Source organism: Pipistrellus hanaki (genome assembly GCF_964339955.1).
Source record: "Pipistrellus hanaki genome assembly, chromosome: 1".
NCBI lineage: Eukaryota > Metazoa > Chordata > Mammalia > Chiroptera > Vespertilionidae > Pipistrellus > Pipistrellus hanaki.
Window position 1 is genome coordinate 42,932,425 of NC_140503.1, and position 23,876 is coordinate 42,956,300.

Consider the following 23,876-nt stretch of genomic DNA (forward strand, 5'->3'; position numbering starts at 1 on the left):
GAGAAGTAGGCTGTCGCGTGCGCCCCCAGGAGAAACTTTATCCCCCGCTGCTATGCTGAGGTTGGGTTGAGGACTGCAGGTCCTGGGTAGCGGTTTGAAGAGGTATGATCTTCGAACGTCTTAAAAGATTACATATCCTTGAGGGGGGGGGCGTCCATACCCCCAGCCCCCCTCCTTTTCCTCCACCCACTCCCCCATCTCCCCCAGCCGGGCGGACGCAGCTCTGGGGTCGCTAGTTTTCTGGAGATGTGAGGAGGGGTCTGTGGCTGCCCTCTCAGCGTAGGCGGGCCCTTATCTCCTGGAGGGAAGTTGTAACTGGCCTGGTGAGTTGCTTGTTGGAGAAGTTGGCGTCTTGGCATCGCGCCTGGGATTGGAGCGCTTGTCTTTCCTTGAAGGCTTTTCCTGATTCCCCCATCCTGCTCTTCCTCCACACCCCTTCCCCTCCTCTCCCAGCTCTCCTCTTCTCTGCGGGAGTGGATCTGTTGCTGGGACTAAAGGTTCTAGGAACCTTCTCTTTCCAGAATTTTGGGAAATCTGACTTGACGTTTGGTGCTCCTCTTCTCTCCTTATGACAAAAACACAACCACCCAAACCAAACCAACAACAAAAAACAATACCCAGTGCATTTAGGGCCCACATATCCTGCTCCCTGCCAGGCACCCATCAGACCTCAGATGGTTTTGCCAGCAAAAAGAAGCACTGTTTTATTTCTCTCACTTTATAAATGTCTAGAATTTTTTAAAATATATTTTTATTTATTGCAGAGAGGAGGGGAGAGATAGAAACATCAGTGATGAGAGGGAATCATTGATTGGCTGTCTCCTGCACCTTGGACCGTATCCACAACTGGGGCATGTGCCCTGGACTGGAATCGAACCTGGCACCCTTTGGTCCGAAGGCCCACACTCTATCCACTGAGTCAAACTGGCTAGGGCTGTGTCTAGAACTTTTAACTTTTCAGAGTACCTTTAAGTCTTCTAATCATATTTGGTAACCTTATAACTCAAATTGAATTGTTGCTCCTGATGTAAACAGATGAAGAACGGGAAGCCAGGACAGGTTGAATACTTTACCTGCGGTCACGCTCTGTGGAAGTCTGTGAAGCTTCATGCTTAAACATGCTGGCCACAGAAGTGGCTGCAGCTGTGTTGGAACCAATCTTGCAGTTAATAAATTTGCAACTAGTAACTGCGAGACCCTGGACAAGTTGCTTAATATCTCTTGGTGTCAGCTTCCTTGTAAAAGAGGAGATAGAATAAATAAGGTCTATCTTTCTGAGATTGTGTGTGGATTAAGTTACAGCAGCATGAGATGACACTTCATAATGCACAAAATCCTACGTATTACTAGAGATTCCTATGAACATTACAGAAAGATGGGGATGAAATGCACAGATCCAGAGAACTTAGAACTCGTGTGTGTGTGTGTGTGTGTGTGTGTGTGTGTGTAGTTCTCTCTGTCTGCTCATTCCACACTCATCTCTTCTTTTCCTCTCCTCTCCCCTGCCCCATGCAGGTCTTGACCACTCTGCCGAACTGGCCTTTGCTGTGGAGCCAGGCGATGAGGTCGCAGTCCCTGGGCAGCCTGTGGTGCTGGGCTGCAGGGTGGAAGGGACCCCTCCAGTGCGAATCACCTGGAGGAAGAATGGGGTGGAGCTGCCGGAGGGCCCTCACTCCACCGTGCTGGCCAATGGGTCCTTGGTGATCCGGCACTTCCGGCTGGATCCAGGAGACAGCCCTTCAGATGAGGGCGACTATGAGTGTGTGGCTCAGAACCGCTTTGGGCTGGTGGTTAGCCGGAAGGCTCGCGTCCAGGCAGCAAGTAAGTGGACACCTTTTACTATTTTCCCCAAATTGGGGGTCAAGGGCATGGGGAGCCTGAGGAGCAGTTCCATCCTAGCCTTCCAGAGGACTAACTTCTCAGCTTGTGTCTGTTGAGAGGTGCATAGCGGTAATTTATGGTGGTGGAATTACTCATTTACATATACTCATTTAATTGATTAGATTGTGATTTGACAATAATATAGCCAAACAGTGTAGTGGGAAGAGGGAGAGAGAGGGGGCACTTTATCCAACTTTGTGTGTCTTAGTTTCTTTATGCCTGTATATTGTGAGCTTCCTGATCCATTGAGTATGAGTCTTGTGTTTCAAGATAAACACTTGTCATATTTTTGGATGGTTTAAGATATTTTTGAAGGGAAATTTTGGCTACATGGAACTTTTGTTAATCCTTACCCAAGGATATTTCCCCCCATTGATTGTTAGAAAGAGTGAAGGGAGGGGGAGAGACAGAGAGAAACATCAGTGTGAGAGAGACACATTGATTGGGTTGTGCCCTTGACTGGAATCAAACCCGCGACCCTTCAGTCCGAGGGCCTACGCTCTAACCACAGAGCAAAACTGGCTAGGGTGGAATTTTTAATTATGTGCTGACTTTCAACCTCACTTCTCACTATACCAGTAATGACATTCTGAAGCTTGTCAACAATTTGCTTTACAAGAAATACGGTAAAAAGATTTTTTGGAGTTATTGCAATAACGGCATTAACACTTATCCCACTCACCTTCATGCTGATGTGCTTTTTAAAAATTTCAGTTTGATTGAGATATACTTGACAATAAAATCCTAAGATACTTAACGTGTACATTGTGGTGAATTGCTACCTGCTGTGCTTTTTTGAATAGGAGAGAAAATGCCAAGCAAAGTGCTTTAGCGCTGGAATTGTGCTTTGCTTGAGCTGATGTGTGAGGGGAGGATGGATGTGTTTTACTGCCCTGCTTTGCACAGTTCTTGTGGGAGCGTGTTGCCTAAACCAAAATTATCTCTGTATCTTGGGGAGATGGCAGGCTATCGGGTGGGGGAGCCATGGTTGGAACCACCAAAGTTTCGGCAGGTGTATATGTTCTCCATCTCACAGCTCGGTACTCCCCAGGGGGAGGGCTCCCTTAGAGAGGGTGCTTTAACTGGTTGACAGTAATTCTAGCTGCTACTTATTAAGTACCTGCTGCATGAGGGGCACCCTACGTGCTTTGCATGGATTACCTCAGTCAGCCATCACAAAGACCCAGGAAGATTGGTAGTTACCATCCCCCTTTCACAGGTGAGAGAAAACTGACCCTTAGGGGGATTCAGGGCCATTCTGGTAAGCAGAGAAGCCAGGCCTGCAGTCTAGGCCAGTGGTCGGCAAACTGCGGCTCGAGTGTGGCTCTCCCACAAAACACCACGTGCGGGCCCGCACGCACAGTGCGATTGAAACTCCGCGGCCCACGCGCAGGAGTCGGTTTTCGGCTCTCCAAAGGAATCTCAATCGTTCTACTGTTGATATTTGGCCCTGTTGACTAATGAGTTTGCTGACCATTTGTCTAGGCCGTCTGAACCCTACACCCTCCCGCTTAACTCCTATGGCACGCCGCCTCCTTCCTGCCTGATCCCTGACAAGTTTCTTCCTGGCTCTGAGGGCATTTGCACAGTTGCTCTGAGCGGCTGGTGAGTGATGAATCGTTCTGAGGCAGGAGCCCTCTGGTCGCGTGTGAGATGCCCCTTTGTTCTCGGGAAGGCTGGCCCAGGCCCCCATATGGAGCTCTCCGGAGGCAGCCCTGGACCTCGAGGCCGAATCTGGCTCAGCGACCCTCACGCCCTGGCCCTCGGCGGGCAGGGGAGGCTGGTGTGCCCTTGGAGCAGATGGCGGGTGTGAGGAAGAGAAGCACGCACAGGGGGCAGGGACTTGAGGAAGCTTGCGGGTGGGAGAAACGAGACTTTTCGGGCCCCACTCCCTCACCCACATCAATGCCCCGGGATTGGTGACCTCTGCGCCTGGGAGATAAATCCCCAGGTGTTTCTATATAGTTAATTGCAAATGTGTTTTTCTATAAATGGTAATACTTTCAAGATGTTTGGTTTCCTTAGATGCCTAACGGTATAAAAAGCTGCGCTGTGGGCTCTGGCGGTGGGGGGGAAGCAGTCATGGGTGAGGTCACCTTCGCTAAGCCTTTGGCGGGTCCGGGTCCGGGGAAAGCTGGGGGTGTTGCCCCCAAACACTGGCAGTCTGATATGGCCTCTCTCCCCGCACAAGGCGGGGGGGGGAGGGGGGGGCCTGGGGAAACGCTTGGATATCAAGCAAGCAGTGGCTGGTTCTCCTTTTCTCACTTCACAGGCTGATGTCCCTAGAAACCTGCAGGGCTGCTTCGTTGCCTAGGTTTCCTCCTTGGGGAAGAACTCCCTGCCTTCTACCTGCAGGCACTGCAGATGGGGTGGCTGGGAGGGTGCAGTGCTGGAAAGGTGTGAGGAGACCCCTGAGGCCCCACCTCTCCTGCCTACTCCACAGCCGCTGATGGGGAGGGACGTGCTAAGCACCCCTTACAGGCACCCAGTCCCCCCAGAGGACTAGCCCAGGGAAGCAGATGGGGTCCAGTCTATGTGGGCAGGTGGGCTGACCCCAGGGAACACCCGCCTCCCACCCCAGGGGGCTCAGACGCTGCATTGGACGTTGGCCTGACCAGAGCGGGCTGAACTACAGGCTGATTCCTAGGGGGCCTCCGCTCCAAGTATCTCCCTTTTAGGATGGAGTGGGTCAGGGGCCTAGCATGAGGGTCGAGCGTCTAGCATTTCTAGTTTTCCCCGCCCTGCTGTTCCATGTGCTTCTGGTTTGGGGGGTGAAAATGGAGACACTGGTTAAGAGGGAAACGCTGGGCCCGTGAGCCTCCCCGTGGCAGTTTCCGCGCCTGTAACACGCACGCCTGCCCTGAGAGATGGTTGTGGGGACTAGCACACCCACACTTTGCCCGGCGCTTAGAAGGTGCCCAGTAGTGGGAGCCAGGACTTCCATCTTCATTTAAGGCAGCTTCACTGACGTGGCCAACAACAGCAAGCTGCCCACGTCTGCTCCCAGCCTCTCCTCTGCTCCTCCCCTGGGATTCAGGCCGGGAGCACTCCGGGAAACTTACTAGGGGGTGGAATTATTAGAGCCTGAGTGTGACTTGTTCTCTTTTAACCCCTTCCTGCGGGGGCCTGGGGACTCTCCCAAGCCTTTGGGCATCGGCTGCAGCTGGGCTGTGAGACCCTGAGGCCCTCTGCCATCCCTCCGGAGGGGTGCATGGACTCACACCTGTGGAGCCTGGAGGACTCAAAGAGGGATGGCTACCTACAGGGGGGGTGATGACTGGGGGATCCTCTCCCTGCTCCCCTGCTCCCCTCAGGCAGAAGCCCTCAGCTCCTGCCCCTCCCTTCCTGGCCTCAGTTCTTGGTGTCAGGCCCCTGGGGGGACGGGAGTGAAGAGCTATGTGACCTAGAGCAGGACTTCCCCAAACTGTATTGTGTCTGTGAGTTACTTGGGGATCTTGATACAATAAAGATTTAAAAAAAAAAAAAACAACAACAAAAAACTATAACTTTATTGATTTCAGAGAGGAAGGGAGAGGGAAAGAGAGATAGAAACATGAGTAATGAGAGAGAATCATTGATTGGCCTGCCTCCAGCATGTCCCCCAAAGGGGATCAAGCCCGCAACCCAGGTATGTGCCCTTGACTGGAATCGAACCAGGGACCCTTCTTCAATCCACAGGCTGATGCTCTATCCACTGAGCCAAACCAGTCGGGCTACAAGCCAGATTTTAAATCAGTAGGTCTAGGCCCGTGGTTGGCAAACTCATTAGTCCACAGAGCCAAATATCAACAGTGCGATTGAAATTTCTTTGGAGAGCCACATTTTTTAAACTTAAACTTCTTCTAATGCCACTTCTTCAAAATAGACTCTCCCAGGCCGTGGTATCTTGTGGAAGAGCCACACTCAAGGGGCCAAAGAGCCGCCTGTGGTTCGCGAGCCGCAGTTTGCCGACCACGGGTCTAGGCCAAGGGGGGTTCTACATGTCAAACAGAAGCCCAGGTGACGCTGACGCTGCTAGTCCCCAGGTGCTGGAGGAGAAGCCACGCCCGTGTCCTAATCACTGGTGCTGGGTCCACAGGCAGCACAGTGAAGTCAGAAGTACGTGGGCTTCAGGGCCAGACCAAGGCGGGTTTGAACCCTGGCTCTGACACTCCTTGGCCATGTGTCCTTACCACTAGTTACTTAACTCTCTTGACCTCTGTGCCCTCAACTTTAAAAAATGGGCATAACACCACCAGCCTATCGGGACTGTTAGGGCATTAAATGGGTGGTGGGTGTAAAGCACCCGGCACAGGCCTGGCATCTGGGAAATGCTCATTATCAGTGTTGCTGGTAGTGCTGGGTATTGACCACTAGTTTAGGATGAGGTCCAGCCTGTCTCAATGCTGGCTGGGTTCTCAGAAGCCAGGATTGCCCCCCTCCCAGCCTGAGCCATCCTGACGGGGCGGGCCCAACCGTGGTTAAGCGGGTGGGCTATGGAGGCCACGAGACGCTGGCTGGATGGACTTGGGCAAGGCTCTTAGCCTCTCTGAGCCTCAGTTTCCTCGTCTTTAGAATGGGGAAGTAGTTCTTGCCAAGGAGAAATCTTGTGAGGATGACCTAGTTGTGAGGATAAACTCATCAGCCAACAGAGCCAAATATCAACAGTACGATGACTGAAATTTCTTTGGAGAGCCACATTTTTTAAACTTAAACTCCTTCTAACGCCACTTCTTCAAAATAGACTCGTCCAGGCCGTGGTATTTTGTGGAAGAGCCACACTCAAGGGGCCAAAGAACCACATGCGGCTCGCGAGCTGCAATTTGCCAACCACTGACCTAGGATAACTTGGCAGGTACAGGGCACATAGAAAGTGTTCCTTAAAGATTAACTATTATTATTCCGGGGAGGTAGTAGAGGTGAGCAGTGTGATGCTCTAGTAGCTTAGTAAGCTGTCAGTTGTGGTGGATCCAGCAAGGCCCCCGGTGAGTCCAGCTCCCTAGAAAGAGGCAGTGGGGTGTGTTGAGGGGAGGGAGTCCAGTTCTAATCCCCTCTGTCTCTACTTCAGTAAATCACTGTTCCTCAGGCCCTCGGTTACCCACTTCTAAAGTCCACATCGTTCTCAGTCTGTCTGAGGGAGGGCAGTTTAAGCAACGACTCTTTCAGCAGCCAGATCCTTGGTTGTGTGGATCTGCGGGCAGAGTCTGGGCATAGGTGTGTGTAACCGGGTCTGGGTGGGGGTGGGGTGGGGTGGGGGTGTCAGGAAAACTGTGGGCTGGAGCTGTTGGGGAGTAGAGCTTGTGTTGAGGGGCTCATTGGATTTAGGGGCTTCTGTCCAGGGCAGTGGGAGAAGTGGCTATAACCGGGAGGCTTTGCCACCGGGAGATGATACGCTCAGACCTGGTATGTGGAAGCCAGGCTCTTCTCTGCCGGGAAGAGCAGCTCAGCAGGGAATCTCCCCCACTGGCCCTCACACGCATGTCTGCCGACCCACCAGCACAGTGATCAGGCCCTGAGTGTCACTGGTGTGATGGTGCCTCGATCTGCTCTCATGCCAGGTGGCTTAACCGTATGTACGCCATGGCACAGAAGTAGGTGCAAATGGGTAAAGTTCAGGCCCTGTTACCTGCTCATCAGCCTTCCACAGACCAACGCCTTCGGACACTCCTGAGAAGCTGCAAGGTACAACGGGAAGACCTCACCTGGACACCGGGTGTCCTGTGTGGCTCCGGGCACGTCAGTCACCCTCTCTGGGCTTCGCTTTTCTCGTTGTAAAGTTGGGTGGCTGGACCGAGGTTCCTCTCTACCCTAAGGTAGCAAGGCTTCCTTGTCATCCAGCCAACCCTTGGGACACATCCATCTTCTTTGGGCCTTTTCCCCGTCTCTTCTCGCACCTGCTCCTCTTCACCCACTCAGTCCCTAAAGACCATTTAGCTTACAGCAATTTCTTCTGCCCCCTGCTGAGGCAGGTGGTATTTGTGGTCTGTGGCATTCAGGCTCAGCCTTCCTCTCAGCGATGGCTGCTTGCACTGTTAAGTAACTGTTTTGTCGCTGGAGAGTCCATCTGTCTCCTCAACTAGATTTTAAGGTCCTACAGGGCTTCTCTTCCTTTTGTGTTTCTCACACCCCCCTGCCTGTGGAGCCTGGTAAAAACTAAAGAACATGTGGCTTCTGGGTGCAAGGCGCTGTCTCTCTTGTTTCTCTCTCTGCTTCTCTCTTGCTTTCTCTCTCTCTCACTCTCCCTGTCTCGTAATTGATAGCATAGCTCAAAGGAACAGGAGCCTGTGAACAAGGAGGATCGGCAGGGGGATATAACACACTCGGGGCACACACGATCATGGGGTGGCTGCTGCTGCGTGTGTATCTCCAGAGGAGCTGAGACTCTCTCTCTTCCTCGCCAGCTGGGGTGTGAATCCGAGACCAACTTGCTTGGGATCCCTCATGGCTGGATCTTGGGGTCTGCCACCTTGGCCTTTGTTCCCTGGCTGGATGAGGGAGGCCTGTTTCCCCAAGCCCATTGGGGGAGGGCTCCCCTCCCTTCCACCCGCAGGACTTGAGTGTGGAAGTCGAATGCTTCTGGTTCCCACACCTTGGCTCCGCTGTCCAAGGCAGCCAGCTGGCCCCTTGAACACAATGTGCAAATCTTCTGTGTTCCTGTGCCCGGCATTGTCCCTGGCCAGGCGCCTTGGCTGGGAATGTGGGCCGGTGAATAGGGGAGGCATTTGCAGCCTGCAAATGAAACAGGCCCCCAGCCCCCCTTAACCCCTTGTCCCCTCCCCACCCCCAGGGAGAAAGGACTTTTTCACTCCTGGCCTTCTTGTATTGCCTTTCTCTCTCTTCTGCAGAGTCCCTGCAGGCATGCATGTGAGTGAGTGTGTGTGTGTGTGTGTGTGTGTGTGTGTGTGTGAAGAGAGAGACTTTTCACAGCAGCTTGAAGGCTGTTGTGCACAGGCTTCAATAAACGTAGGATGGAACAGAAGGGCACCCAGGATGGAAAACCAAACAGCTCACTGCTCTCTTTGTTTAAACTGGACCGAGTGATTCCAAAAATGTCTGCCTTGTGTAATTAACCTATGCCCCCCTAAGATTCTCTGGCCATAACCTTGATGCAACAAGAAATGTAGAGACCTTATGTATGTGTATGTGTGTGCATGCATACCTGTGTATTGCCGTGTGTACCTGTGTGGTGCATACCTAAAGGATGTGCATGGGGCCCAAGTCTGGGGTCCAGCTCTCCTTGAAGGGCCTTCTTGTGGGAACCCCTTTTCCCTGGAGTTTTGTGGCCGGGCTAGAGAGCTAGGGTGGAAAGGCCCGGGGTGGAACAAACGCCTGAAGAGGGGCAAGCAGGAGGGGCGCCTGGCCAGATCGCAGGGAAATGAAGGGAGTGGGGAGTGTGGGCTTAATACCGGCCAGCCAGCCACCTGATTCAGGTGGGGGGGAAGCAAAATTTGATGCAAAGGGCTCACATCCCAGCTTCTCTCTCCCACGCACCCTTCTCCAGCTCTCCTCTGGATCTTGGTCTCTCTGCTGTTTGATACTCCTATTATATACACTGCTCCTTCTCTCTGCCTTCCTGTGAGACCATGATTAAGGTCTTTGTCTTTATCATCCCTCATCCCTAGTTTCTCCTGCCTTGTCCTACCCGCTGTCTGCCTTTCTCTAGCTCCTTTCTTTCTACCGGCCTGTCCTTCCTCCTGCCTCTTTCTCCATGTGGGGTGATTTCTGTGTCCCACCAGCCTCTGCTCTGCTTGGAGGGAGATCTTCCTATTTCAGGAGCAAAGTAGGTGCGCTCAGACCTCAGCACAAAACAAAGAGATAGGAAGAAGGCAGACTGTGAGGGTCAGGTTCAAAGAGGACCCCAGAGGAAAGGGTCCCTGGCTCCCCCGGCAAGTCAAAGCCTCCCTGGGGGCAGACCTTCCCTGGACGGAATCTGAGAACCCGGCCCCTGCTCGGGGCCTGTCTCTGGGCCTGGACACTGACCACAGCGGGTGGTGGGGGCAGCTCTCTGGAATGCTGGTGTTGGGTTGCAGTGCAGATGTGAACAGTGATAATGGGCAGGAACTGGACTTTCTGGTCTGGCTGCTGCCCCCAAGGCCATTGGAATGTGAGAGGGGACGAGCAGGAGGCCCCAGGGACTTGGGGTGGGCAGATGGAGACCAGACCACCTAAATGGAGAGGAGGGGGCAGACCACCAGGAGAGAGGACCAAATTCTAGTCCTGTCACCGAGTTGCAGGCTGCAGCAAAAGCATCCTAAAATTCCTAGCCCGCGTAGGATGGTTGAGGTCTTCCCCGCCTTCAGGTCAGATCCCAGGCACCCAGAATTGCGGGAGAAATTTTGTAGCTCTTCTGGTCCAATCTTCTCATTTGACAGATTCAAACACTGAGGCCCTGAGCCTGCCCCAGTGTCTCACTTCTCTCTGGTTGAAAAAGAGGGGATCTTTTTCTATCTCCCCAGGGCAGACTGGCAGGCTCATTTCTCTTTTTTTATCGGGTCCTGATGTGCCCAGGCTTTGTTGGTGGTTGTGGTTCTAGATGGGAATGTTAACCAGCTAACCTTGGGTGGGGGCTCCTGACATTCATGGTGTGTTACAGAGGGCCTCTGAGTTTCCCAAGCCCTCTGGGTGCTGAGCTGAGAGGTTCCGGTGGTGAAGTAGCCAGTAGTTGCAGAAGCAGTCCTGGTATTATGGAGCTGCGCTGTCTCAAGCCCTTCGTGCATTAATTTACTTAATTCCCATAACAATCCCACTAATGGCTGTTCCTAGTCCTCTTTTACAGATGAGTAAACAGAAGCCCAGAATGGTCAATTAACTTGCCCAACGGTACACAGTATGTAGGTAAGCTGGGATTTAAATCCAGGTCTGCCTGACCCAAAATCCAATGGCCTGAATCCTTCGAGGGGGCTAGCGTCCCCCGAGAACACCATCGGTATTAATGCCTCAGTAATGGAGGCAGGTGCCTGGGCACGGGCAGGGTGGGGGTGCAGAGTATTGGGAGTAGAGGACAGCTTAGAAGGATTGCCAGAGTGGGAGCCACTTCTGGGAGGGCCAGCCCTCCTCCTGCCCCCACCCTCCCCAGGCACCGCTGGAGGCCCTTGGAGAGTCTGAGGGGCCAGCGAGGCTGGATGCTCTGCTCTGCATACAGGGTCTTACCCCAGCCGTGAGGTTGGAAGGGCTGGCGGGGGCAGAGCTGGCTGCCAGGAAAGGAGATTAGGAGGGTGCCGGGGCTGCTGACGGTGGAGGTGGGGGTTGCTTCTTCCCACAGAGGGAAGACAAGCTACCCTCCCCCCTGGGGCTCCTCAGCTCCCTTTCCCTTTCTTGTTTCCCTGAATAATGATGCTGATTGCGCCACATCTGTCATAATTACTCTTTGTTTGAAAATTCAGAACAAATCACAGGAGAGGAACTGGTGCGGTTTGAGAAGGATCCTTCTCCCCAGGGGTCCTGTTGGGGGGGGGGAGGCAGGAAAAGTCATAATCAAGCGGGAAGCGCGAGGCTGCTGATTGTCCTTGTGCCATCCCTTCGCCGGGGCAAGGTGGCGGAAGGCCTCTGGGAGTCACGCGCCCCCACGCCCCAACCCCACTCCAGGCCACAGTCCGACCTGCTGGGGTGGCTGAGAGATTCTGCCCCCACCCCCACCCGAGGGTCCCTGCCTTCTTGGCCCCACAGCACAGTGGGCTGGACAAAGGCTGCGCAGTAACCTGAGCAGCACAGCGGGGAGGGGCAGCCCCACGCGTGGTGCTGGGGTCCTTCCTGGCAAGAGGAGTGGGGACCTTTGTGGGTCTCTGGAACAGGCCAGGCCCGAGGGGCTCTCACTTCTAGGGAGCACCAAAGGAGGCCCGCTGTGGAGCCTGCCGCGAGTGGCCCTGGGTACTCAGTGCTCTCTCACTCTCTTCTCCACAGCCCGACTTCCTGTGAGGGTCCTGGTTCCAACTTCCATCCCCAGCCTGAAGGCCCTTGGTTTAGGGGGCTCGAAATTCCTGGAGCCCCAGCCTGTGGCCCTGCCTGCCACGGGCACCCCTCCATGTCCCCCTCCCAAACTAGCCCCTTCCCACCTGGGATTGTGTCCTGCAAATACTCTATGCGCTTTTGTGGGGGAGAAATCCAGAACAACCTAGAATTTATCCCCAAACCCTACCTGTAATGAAACCCCGGTGTTCTTGCCGGGACCATGGGGACTACAGACACCCTCAAGGAGCTGGAAGCTGGCTGAGATGCACTGAGACTTGCACTGAGGGCTGCTGGTTCTGGGTTCAAGCTTCTTCCCTCAAAGGGCTGGGCCTCAGTATGTCTTTGTGGGAAATGGGTGAGAGTACTATCCTGCCTGTCTTTTGAAGGGAAGAAGATGAGGAAGGGTCCTGCTACCCGTCCACCAATGGAGGCCCCCATAGTTTATGCTTCAGCAGGGCAGAGAAGCTGGGAGAGGGCCCAGTCCTGGAGGTGCCAGGCTGGGAGGGGAACCCTCCTCTAGTCTCACCATTATTGACTGAGGGTCATGAGAGGAGCTTGGGCTTGACTTAGACACTCTCATGCTTACCTCTCTGCCCTCCCTGGCTCCCACTTCAGCAAGAAGATGCTTTTAACATGTACAGGTTCAGCCCATCCCTTCGTGACTAGTTCCCTCACAGGTGGAGGTGGTGCAGAGAGGACCAGGTTAAAAGATTCCTCCAGTCCCCTCCCACTTCTAAAATTCTGAGACAGTCACTGGTTTTCCTCTTGAGCCTGGTTCCTCCTGCCACTCTCCGCCCTCTCTGCCTCTCTCCAGGCTCGCTCCAGCTCTCTCTTCCATCTCCCTCCTTCCCTCTCATCTCGAGCTCTCCTGGCGCGCTGAGCTGGGCCTCCTCCTTTTTCTAAATGTCAAGATCAAAGTTTTGCAGAAACCGCTCTCCTCATTCTCACCCTCGTTCCCTGCCCCCACCGGGCGGCTGCCCTCCTCGCTCCCGCCGGAGCAGCCGGAGCACGAGCACCCGTCCAGAGCTGCCTGCGGCCCCGCGGAGCGCTGCGCTGCGCTCTCAGGCCCTGCGTGCGCTCCGGAGCCGGGGGCCTGCGAAGCCCGTCCCCGCGCAGGGACTGGCCCTCCGCCTGGGGACCGAGCGCAGGAGAGAGAGACAGAGACAGAGACAGAGACAGAGAGAGGGGCCTGGGGGGTAGCGGGGCCCTGAAAACCACCCGGCCCCAGCACAAAGCGGCGCTTCCCGCCGGGCAGGAGCAATGTGCATTCAATTAGCCCTGCGCCGCGCAGTCGCGGGCTGTCACGTAGCCGCGCTCCGGTGTCTGAGGGGCAAGTGTCTGCGTGCTGACGTGTGTGAGTGTGTGTGAGTGTGTGTGTATGTGTGTATCTTATCTGTAAGTGTGTGTGCCCTTGCTTCCTGGAGCCCTCGGCTTCGTATCTCGAGGTCAGGTCACTACTTCCCTGGCCTGCGGTGGCCAGGGTGGAAGAGACTTTTTTCTTTTTTTAATTATTGATTATGGCATCACATAATTGTCCCCAGCCCCCCATTCCCATCCCAAACCCCTCCCCACATATGCTCCCACCTCCTTGTTGTCCATGGCCACTGGCTAGGCCCATATGCATGCACACAGATCCTTTGGTTGATCTGGAAGAGACTTTTTCACCTGCTAACCCCGGAACTCGGCCCCACCAACCACCAACCACCAACCGGGAGCCTGGAACTGGTGCAGGCGGGTGAGATGAAGCAGGGGAGTCGAGGTCTCGGGTTCCCAGCCCCCTTTCTCATTATTGGCTCGGGGTGTATGGTAGGCCACGGGTTTCTGACAAGGGGCTACAGCCAGACAAAAGTTTGTGGACAGACCATCCAACAGAGCTGGCCCGGAAGCAGAGAGGGTGCCAGAGCCATCATGGGATGGCGGACTTGAACACAGGATGGGTGCTTGTCTCTCCAGCAGTGCTTGGGGGTGCTCTTACCCAGGGGCAGTCAGGACTGAGGAGGGGGAACAGCTTTTTAGGTTTTGGGGAGCCTCCTCTCTCCTCGCCCCCAGCCTCCTGCCCATGTTTCTCATATCCCTGCTGTGGAAGCTGAGGCCCGGGTGTAGGGCGTACAGTCAGCATTTGGGAAGAGCTGGGACAGAAAGGTCCAGATGCTCTGCCCAGCATGTGCATTGGCCAAGTGAGACGTGGGCTCTAACGTCAGAGCCAGGACCTCAGAGAACTGAAGCCTAGCACTTGGCTTGTGGTAAACAAGACTTGGGTCTGTTTCTGCTATCTTCACCCATTATGGGTTATTTTGGTTCGCCTCTTACATCCTGGCTTATCTGGAATGTCACCCTCTACCCTCTCTCTGTAACAACGCCCTTCATTCACCCCAACTTTTGGAGGTACCTTCAAATTGTATTCCGAGCCTTTAGTACTTTCGGGAAGCCCTGTCTAATTTAGCCCATTTGCAGACTGGATTACAATATTCTTCCCTCTGTTATGTCAGATTACCAGTAAGATCACATAGAAAGTCTCAAGATTGAGCCTCTTGGATATTTCTGCCTTTCCTGTGTTTCTGATTTTCCTTCTCAAATCAGTCATTTTCTCATCAAACTGTGACAAAATCAAAATAATCACAAGCAAGCTGTTAACGGGGATATTGATAGGATCAAGGCTTTCCTGAGATAAAGTGATATGGCTTTTATTATGTCAATTCGAGAAAGATGCATTGGGTGGTGTGCCCAGCTCTGCTTTTGGGGGGCCCAGGGGATCAGAAGACTCAGTCTGTTCTGAGACAGAGAGTATATATATATATAGCTTGTCCCTCTCACTGGTTTGCAAGCTCCTTGAAGGGAGGGGCTGGTTTCTCCATGTCCTCAGAGCCCAAAAGTCCATACAGGGAGAGGGTGAGAGAATGAGGAGCCGTGGGTGTGTTAATGGAAGGGTGGGAACACTTCCTGCCTGCTTTGGGTCCATCACCCTTTGGAGCTAAACAGCCTAGGGTAGGGGCAGGGTGAGGGAGGGCTGATAAAGCTGAGTCAGATGTTTCACCTAAACTAGGGGTGTCGAACTCAATCAGAGAAGGGGCCAAAATCTAAAATCCAGCCTAAATCGCGGGCTGAATGGTTTACTGAACAGTCATAAACTGACAATGTCATAAACTGACAGCGGAGTGCAGTGATGACAGCGCGGTGCGGGCCACATTGCAAGGCCTGGCGGGCTGGATTTGGCCCGCGGGCCTTGTGTTTGACACATGTGACCTAAACCATTCTCTGAGTCCCTGTGTCAGGAGCTGAGAGTGGCATGTCTGCCTCTAACTGTGCCCGAAGTCTCCTACCCCACCCTCTCTGGTCTTAAAAGGCACCCCCATCTCCCTGTTCTGTTCCCTTGAAATGGCCTTCTCCCAAGGTCCCACCCCTGGCCACCTGGGGAGGGGAGGGATTAGACCGAGCCAAAGGTGCCACAACTTAGGGCTGAGTGAGAAGGACTTGGCCTGCTGAGGTCAGAGTTCAGTCTTGCTACCCCAGGACAGGTGGCTGCTGGTACTCAGCCCCCCTACTGTGGCACACCTGCCCAGGCAAACTGGAGAATGTGCCAGGATGCCAGACCCCTGGCCTCATCCCCAAAGATCTAATGGCTAGGTTCCGTGCTGGGAAGCATCCGCTGCTCTCCAGCTTCTCCTGCATCCTCCTCGGAAGACTAGGCCTGCATGTACATGCCTACCTTCCTGTTATCTTGAAAAGTCATAACAGTGATAAGAAGCATCCTGTGAATGCAGATTGCTGTGGAAATGGATAAGGGGAGAAAAAAACAGATTCTCATTATTATACTCATTATCTTCCTATCAGAATACTCACTCACAGAGCATTATTTTTGAAGTTACTTATGGTCTGGGGCGGTGGACGGCAAACTCATTAGTCAACAGAGCCAAATATCAACGGTACAACGATGAAATTTCTTTTGAGAGCCAAATTTTTTAAACTTAAACTTCTTCTAACGCCACTTCTTCAAAATAGACTCGCCCAGGCCGTGGTATCTTGTGGAAGAGCCACACTCAAGGGGCCAAAGAGCCGCATGTGGCTCGAAAGCCGCAGTTTGCCAACCATGGGCCTGGGGCATGGAGAAAGAAGAGCTGTGAGGGGAAACAGGCTTCCTTTGAAAGCACTTTTTCCGTTGAAAGCATTGAGTCTCCAATTTGGGCCTGGAGACAACTCTTGCCTTTTGAATAGTGGATCATCTTCCAAAGTATTCTTTATCTGGGGATCAGACAACAGGCAATCTTGCTGAAATCCAGACACACCTATAATAATATATAGTAACAATTATATTTGTAGTTCCTGTTTGAATTGTCATTTCAGTCTTGTGAAATGAAGCTAGTGGTCCATATAGCATTAAAATGACCTTAGGTCTGCTATCTAGTTGTAGGATCTTTGGATAAATTTTTTCCCCCCCTCTAGAACAAGGGACTTGAGGCATCATTCTTTTTTTTTCTTTCTTTTTTTTAAATATATTTTATTGATATTTTACAGACAGGAAGGGAGAGAGATAGAGAGCTAGAAACATCGATGAGAGAGAAACATCGACCAGCTGCATCTTGCACACCCCCTACCGGGGATGTGCCCGCAACCAAGGTACATGCCTTTGACCGAAATCGAACCTGGGACCTTTCAGTGCAGACCGATGCTCTACCACTGAGCCAAACCGGTTTTGACGAGGCATCATTCTTTATAGTCCTAGGGCCTTTGGAGGGGGCTTAGGGTCTGGAGATGTGGGTGGTGGAAGGAAGGCTGGATTGTTGGAGCTCCAGGCCTCCCATATCTACCCCACCCACAGCAGCTCTGTTTCATCTGATGGTTTTGGTTTGGAGCTCTGCAAGCCAACTAGCTAAGCAGAACCGACTGGCCTAAGCGGAGGAGTGCTGCAGCAGCAGGTGCTATGATGCCAAGTGAGCTTAAGGTTCTGGAGCCCTGGGCAGAAAAAGTCTGCCTCTACGATGCAGATTTAGGAGCATTATAAAGAAAAACATCATGGATCACGTCTGAAGTTACGGCCAGCGTTGATTAAGGAATGGGTCAGAAAAACAATGAGCTCTACTTAATTTTTCTCTTCTTTTTAAAATCATGCTTCTCGCCCAGCCGGCCTGGCTCATTGGTTGAACTCCAACCTATGAACCAGGAGTTCATCACTGGATTCCTGGTCAGGTCACATGCCTGGGATATTTCGTATCCTTATACGTGAAAAAAAGAGTGAAATGCCTCTGACGAGTCCCCTTTTCTGATGATGAGTCCGTTTCCCTGGACATGTGGTTGGAACTCCAGTCTAACCTCTCAGCCCTTCCTCTCCCCCCTCCCCCCATGGGGCCCTTCCTCAGACCTGACAGTGGCCTCCCAGCCACATCCCTACTTGGCTTTGCAGTCCCTCTGTAACTTGGATCCGCCTTTCCAGCCATTGCTCTCCTCCTCCCTGAGCACTCCCCAGTTCTTTCCTCAGCCCAGGCTCCCCACAACTCCCCACCTCCCTACCCCTGATTTCTCCCCAGAGTCTTTCTCTCCTGCCTCCTCTCCTCAGATCTCCCCCAGCCCTTCTCTGCACTCCCCCAGCCCTTTTCCCCGTTTGGTGGCACACAGTTGGGCACCGGGGTTTCTAAATTCCCAACTCCACCGACTGTTTCACGGGCTCAGGACGAAATCTAATTAGTGTGTTGAATGCAGGGCCCTGCCTGCCTCTGTGTTTCTGAGTCAGCGACGGGACGGGGCGGCCGCAGGAGGTGCCCCTATGGCACAGTCTGCTGGCGGGGGAAGTTTGGTGCGGAGCCGGCGGCGGCGGCGGAGGTGCAGAGGGGCTCCGGGCAGCGGTGGGTCCTCCCGCCCGGCTTCCACAGGAGCAGCTTCCTCAGTTTCCCCGGGGCCCCGGCCGGGCCCAGCTGGGGAATTTGCCCCGCCGGGAGGGGGAGGGGGTGGCGGGAAATGGTGCCTCTCTCGCCCCAGCGACATCAAACCCTCGTTTGGCGCGCGGGGACAATGGCTGTCTTATTTCCACCGTCCGCCGCGCACAATGCCGGATTCTCCCATTCACCCGCGGCGGTGCGAGCGAGGTAATTAGCGCGCGCCTTTCAGCGCGGCCCCGCCGCCGGGGGGGCGGCCGCGGCGGATTAGCGGGCCCGGGCCGCGCAGCTGCGGCCGCTTCAAAGGGGCCGCGGCCGGCGGGTGTGGGAACCGGCGCCGCCTCCCCGGGCGCCGCCCGCCGGCTGATCCCGGGCCGCCGCGCGCGGGACCCGCCGGTTCTCCCCGGCCGCCCGGCCCGGCTGCGCTCCCCGCGCCCCCCGCGCCCCCGGGACTGCTCGGCCCAGCTCCCCGGCCGCCCCGGTCCCGCTCCCGCTCCCTTCGGGACCTCGGGCGCCTTTCCCTTTGGAGCCCCGGAGGCAGAGGGCGCGGAGGGGGAGCGCGGGGGAGGGGAGCGTGACACACAGCGCTGACCCCGGAGGAGCGCAGCAGATGGTCCCACTTACCGCCGCCGCCGAGCGAGCCGCTCTCAGGGCCTCGGGGCCCGGGCCCTGACCCCGCCGCCCCCCGAATGCCTGCGCTGGGGCCCCGCGGGGGCGCGCCCGCCGGCTCCCCCGCCCGCCCCGCTGCTGCCCGCGCCGCCTGGCGCCGGAGTCCGGCTGCCTGGACCGGGGCCTCCCTCCCGTAAGGCTGGCTCCCTTGTCTGGTGCTGGAGCCCCAGGGAAGGTGAGGCATCTTAAGGACCTGCCTGACCAGGGGTCCCCAGTCCTGGCTGCACATCGGAAACACCTCCCTGAGCTTTCATAGGAAGAAAGATTCCTGAGCACCGCGCCAGATGGAGGGATCCGACCCTCTGGCCCTGGAGACCAGGCTCCTGCACTGCTACCCACCCAGCCCCCAAGGTTATTCAGATGCAGCCACGTTTGCTGATGGGGAAGCCTCGTCCAACTCATTACGGAAGGAGTTGAGACCCGGGTAGAGAAGAAGCTTACCCAAGGGCAGACGCTGAATGGTGGCAGGGTAGAGTGGAAGCCAAGATGATGGAGAATGTTTCCTTCCCGGCCCCGCCCCAACCATGTGACCCACTAAGGTCAGCACTCAGGAAACGGTTTATGAGGACATATTATTTACCTTATTATTTATTTGTCCTAGGTACTGGAGGGTAGAAAGATAAATTTGACTCCTCTGCCCCTAAGGGACTCATAGACTAGTAGGAGGATTGAGGTATGAACAACAGACTTTAATACAGTCTGATGAAGTCACACAAGACAACATATTTGAGGCAGGAATTAATTCTGCCGCCTTTGGAGGATGTGGAGGATGGAGGTGCTCATAGAGAAAGAAGCAGAAGAGCTCCAGGCAGAGGGGACAGCAAAAGAAATACAAGCATGAACATCTATGGTATGTCCAAGGAAGGCAAACTTGTCTCGCAGGGTCAGAGTACAAATGACATGAAGACAATTAGCTGGCCCTGGCCTTGGCCATTATGGCTCAGTTGGTTGAGCGCCCTCCCATGCACCCAAGGGTCGCTGGTTCCATTCCTGGTCAGGGCACGTGCCCAAGTTTTGAGTTCATCCCTGCTTGGGGTGCGTGCTGGCGATGTTTCTCTCTCCCTCACCTTTCCTCTCTCTCTCTCTGAAAACCAATCAAAACATATATATTTTTTAAAAGACAGAATTAGCTGGCATTTGAGGCTGGAAAGATGAAACAGAACTTAGTAACAAAGACCTTGAATGCCATTCAAAAGAATGCACCTTGATTTAAGGAATGAAGAACCACCAGAGATGTTTAGTGATCCTATTGGATGTTAGGAAGATCATTATGGATTCAGGGTGGAGAAAGAAGGTTGGAAAGAGGACTAGAGGTGGGAAGGCTGGAAGGCGGAAGCTATTACAGGAACAGAGTTATATGAGCCTAAGCCAAGGCAGGGGGATGGAAAAGGGAGGGTAGACTGGGATTTGGTGACCGAGTTAGCTGCTGTGGGAGAGGAGAGGAGGGGGCAGTGACTCTGAGACTCCATGATCCTCAAATGGAATGTAGGCTTCCATCTTCCCCAAAAACAGACTGAGCTTATTCTGGAGTGTTGTTAGAATAGAAGGCCTTCAGGCCTTAATCTGTTGTGCTTTGGTGTTGAGACACCAGAGATTCTGTAGAGCCACGAGATGTAAGCACAGCATCAGATCAAGGTTCGAGAACAAGAAAGGGGCCTTTCCTGGATGGAGAGGGACCATTTTACCCAGTGTTATCTTAGAATCTTTTTTATTTTATTGATTGATTTTAGGGAGAGGGAAGCATTAATTTGCTGTTCCACTTATTTATGCATTCATTGGTTGATTCTTGTACGTGGCCTGACCAGGGACCGAACCTGCAATCTTGGCCTCTCGGGAGGATGCTCTAACCAACTGAGCCATCCTGGCCAGGGCCAGAATCTCAATCTTGGACGGAACGCAAAGATTACTTTTGTCTCTTCTGCCCCCCTCCCATTTCACAGCTGAGAAAACCAAGATTAGAATTGAAAGGTCATCTAAGAGTCTGTGACAGCCAGGCCTGATCCCAGGTTGTGTCTCCACTAACTAACTCCTTCTCTATTAGCCCCTGCAAATCCTAATATATGGCTCTGGAAATTCGGGGGAAGTATCTGTTTTTGTTGAATAGACCTCATGGTCATGTGAAAGCAATTTACTTAATAGCTCCAGCCTGGGCCCCCTAACCAGACGCCCTTCCGGGAGGTGAGGGAGATCCGGTGTCCCAAGCAGAACGACGGAAGTTAAGGATGTTGTGGGCCCGGGCAGGTTTACACAAGGAAGATTGGTGACCCTGACATGTGCGGAGACATGCAGGCTGTGGAGAGGGGCTTTGCTGGGCCTGGACATTTTCAAGTCTAAGGCAGAGAGTGATTCCTAAGTCAACTCCCAGCCCGGACCCTGGACCCTCGGCTGGCGCTTGGAAGCAGATGTGTCTCAAAGGATGCAACTGGATCAGACTTTATAACTTCTCCAACCAAACACCCCCATTTTACAGAGGAGGAAACAGAGGCCTAGCTAGGGGCCTTGGCTTTATCAAAATCACACGTCCAGATTTGCAACAACATGAATGACCTTGAGAGTACTATGCTAGTTAAATAAGACAAAGACAAATTCTGTTCACTTCTATGTGGAATCTAAAAACAAAAAGCTCATAGAGTCCTGGGGATGTAATGTACAGTAAGGCAACTATAGGTAATAATGCTGTCATGCACCCTAGCCGGTTTGGCTCAGTGGATAAAGCATTGGCCTACTTATGAGGTAGGACAAACAGCTGGCTAATGGTGTTAAAGAGTTAGAGTGCTTATGTTTGTCCTTGGGCAAGTTACTTAAATTCTGAAGGGTCCCAGGTTCAGTTCTGGCCTGGGGCACATGCTTGGATTGTGGGCTTAATTCCCAGTGTAGGGTGTGCAGAGGGCAGCTGATCAGTGATTCTCTCTCATCATTTATGTTTCTATCTCCCTCTCCCTTCCTCTCTGAAATCAGTAAAAGTAGGTATAAAATTTTGGAAAAAATACTGTAATGCATTTTTTAAAAATCCTCACCCAAAGCTGTTTTTATTAATTTTTTTTAGAGAGAGAGAGGAAAGGAGAAAGAGAAAATAAAACATTGATGTGAGAAACATCAATTGGTTGCCTCCGTACATACTCTGATTGGGGATCAAACCTGAAGCCTAGGTATGTGTACCGATGACAATGCAATCAGCTCAGCCACCCAGTGAGAGCTGTAATGCACTTAAAAAACAACAACAACAAAAAACCAACAACATGTATTTTTATTGATTTCAGAGAGGAAGGGAGAGAGAGAGAGAGAGAGAGAGAGAGAGAGAGAGAGAGCTAGAAACATCAACAAGAGAGAATCAGCTGCCTCCTGCACGCCCCCTACTGGGGATTGAGCCTGCAACCTGTAATGCAAGTCTGAAATTTGCTAAGAGAATAGATCTTAAAATTCTCATTGTAAGAAAAAAACAATTCAGTAACTATGTATATGGCGATGGATGTTTAGACATTAGGTGATTATTTCACAATATATACAAATATTGAATCATGTTGTATACCTGAAACTAACATAATATATGCCAGTTATACCTCAATTTGAAAGTAAAAATAGCCGAGACTGGTTTGGCTCAGTGGATAGAGTGTTGGTCTGCCGACTGAAAGGTCCCGGGTTCGATTCCGGTCAAGGGCATGTACCTTGGTTGCGGGCACATCCCCAGTTGGGAGTGTGCAGGAGGCAGCTGATCAAAGTTTCTCTCTCATCAGTGTTTCTGGTTCTCTATCCCTCCTCTCTCTTCCTCTCTGTAAGAAATCAATAAAATATATATTTTTTAAATGAAAGTAAAAACAAATCACATCCACTTATTAAAAGGACTACATTAGTCTCCCTGGTTATCCCTCCCTTTAACATTTCCACTGCCCCCTCCCCCAGCTCACCCCATTTCACAATTCTTCACTCTCCCACCAAAACCAGGGAAATACGGTGCTCCTCTGATTTACAAGGCCCCGCAGGTGACAGGAGCAGTCCTGCAGCTCGGACTTCCTGGATGGCCAAGGTGGAAGTGCTCAGGGATGAGCTCGCCTGGGATAACGGTCTTGGATGTGTATTCACCTGTGTTAACAGAACGTAGGAAACATGTGTGGCTCAGTCAGGGGGTTGATAACACCCCCTTATCATGGTGCTTATCTGCATTAGTTACACTCCATGAAACCTACCTCAAACTCGGGGGGAGTTCAATTAAAGTGAAACCTGCTGTGTGCCCGAGTGTGAGCGGGCACGGTGCTTCTGAGGGTCTGGGATGCTGTGTGCCTCTGTGCTTTCCAGTGTGAGTGTCCTTAGGTATCATCTGGATGTTTGAACAGTGGTTGAATGTGTCTCTCCCAGGCCCCTGGGCAGCTGAGGTGCAGGATTTGGCGTTAGAGCACTCTAACTCCTCAGCACCATTAGCCAGCTGTTTGTCCTTGGGCAAGTTACTGAACCTCTCTGAGCCTCGGCGGGGCTGACATCCCTACTTCTCAGAATGATACTTAGGAATCTCTCATCCTTACCACCAGCGGTTTCTGCAGGCCTCTGGTTTGGGGGCCATGTTATGTGACGGGCTCTCAGACGCTGACCTTGCTGCTTTCACCCTTCTGACAGGTCTTAGGAGCTTGGGTGGGAACATCTGCCGTGTTTCCCCGAAAATAAATAAGACCTAGCGCATGGAAAGATAAGACATCCCCTGAAAATAAGACCTAGTGCAGCTTTGGGAGAAAAAATTAATATAAGACACTGTCTTATTTTCGGGGAAACAGGATAAGAACAAGGCTGGTGGGGTGGCGGGACTTGGCTCCTGGGGCGCCGGGCCTTCCTTCCCCACACACGGGCAGCAGCCAGTACCTGCCGAAGGGATGCCTGGAGTCAGCCCCGTGAGTGTGCGGTGGCCATAGGACAGATGACTGTATTTCCCAAACCAAAAGCCAGGCCCCCCCTGTGACTCCTTACATGGGCTAAAAGCAAATATTTCGAAACTGGGACTGCTTTTGCAAACCTACCAGTGGGGTAGGTAGGGCAGTCACATGGGGCCGGTGTGCCTCTCTCCCTTTCCCCCTCCCAGATGTGTCAGAGGCCACCCTGAACGCAGTGGGGCACCACCCACTGGCACATCCAGTCTGTCCTGAGAGGTTCCCAAGCCTGTGTCCCACAGCACATACTTCCCCGGGCACACTCCACACACCCACACACTCACACACCCCACACACCCACACACCCCAGACCCACACACCGCACACACCCCGCACCCCGCACACCCACACACCCACACACTCACACACCCACACACCCACACACCCCACACACTCACACACCCCAGACCCACACACCCCACACCCACACACCGCACACCCCACACACCCACACACCCACACACCGCACACCCACACACCCACACACTCACACACCCACACACCCACATACCCCACCCCCCGCACCCGGCACACCCACACACCCACACACCCACACACTCACACACTCACACACCCCACACACCCACACACCCCACACCCACACACCCACACACCCACA

General features: G+C 53.3%; 1 protein-coding gene across 2 annotated transcripts in view; it reads left to right on the top strand.

Annotated features, from left to right (window-relative positions):
- The window catches only part of IGDCC3 (immunoglobulin superfamily DCC subclass member 3), a 48,912-nt gene that overhangs the window by 1,118 nt on the left and 23,918 nt on the right, over positions 1-23,876 (top strand). For both annotated transcript variants that reach the window (XM_084886855.1, XM_084886856.1), the window contains exon 2: positions 1,516-1,821. In XM_084886855.1, the coding sequence (XP_084742981.1) occupies positions 1,516-1,821 (306 nt within the window). The remainder of the gene's footprint in view (positions 1-1,515; positions 1,822-23,876) is intronic.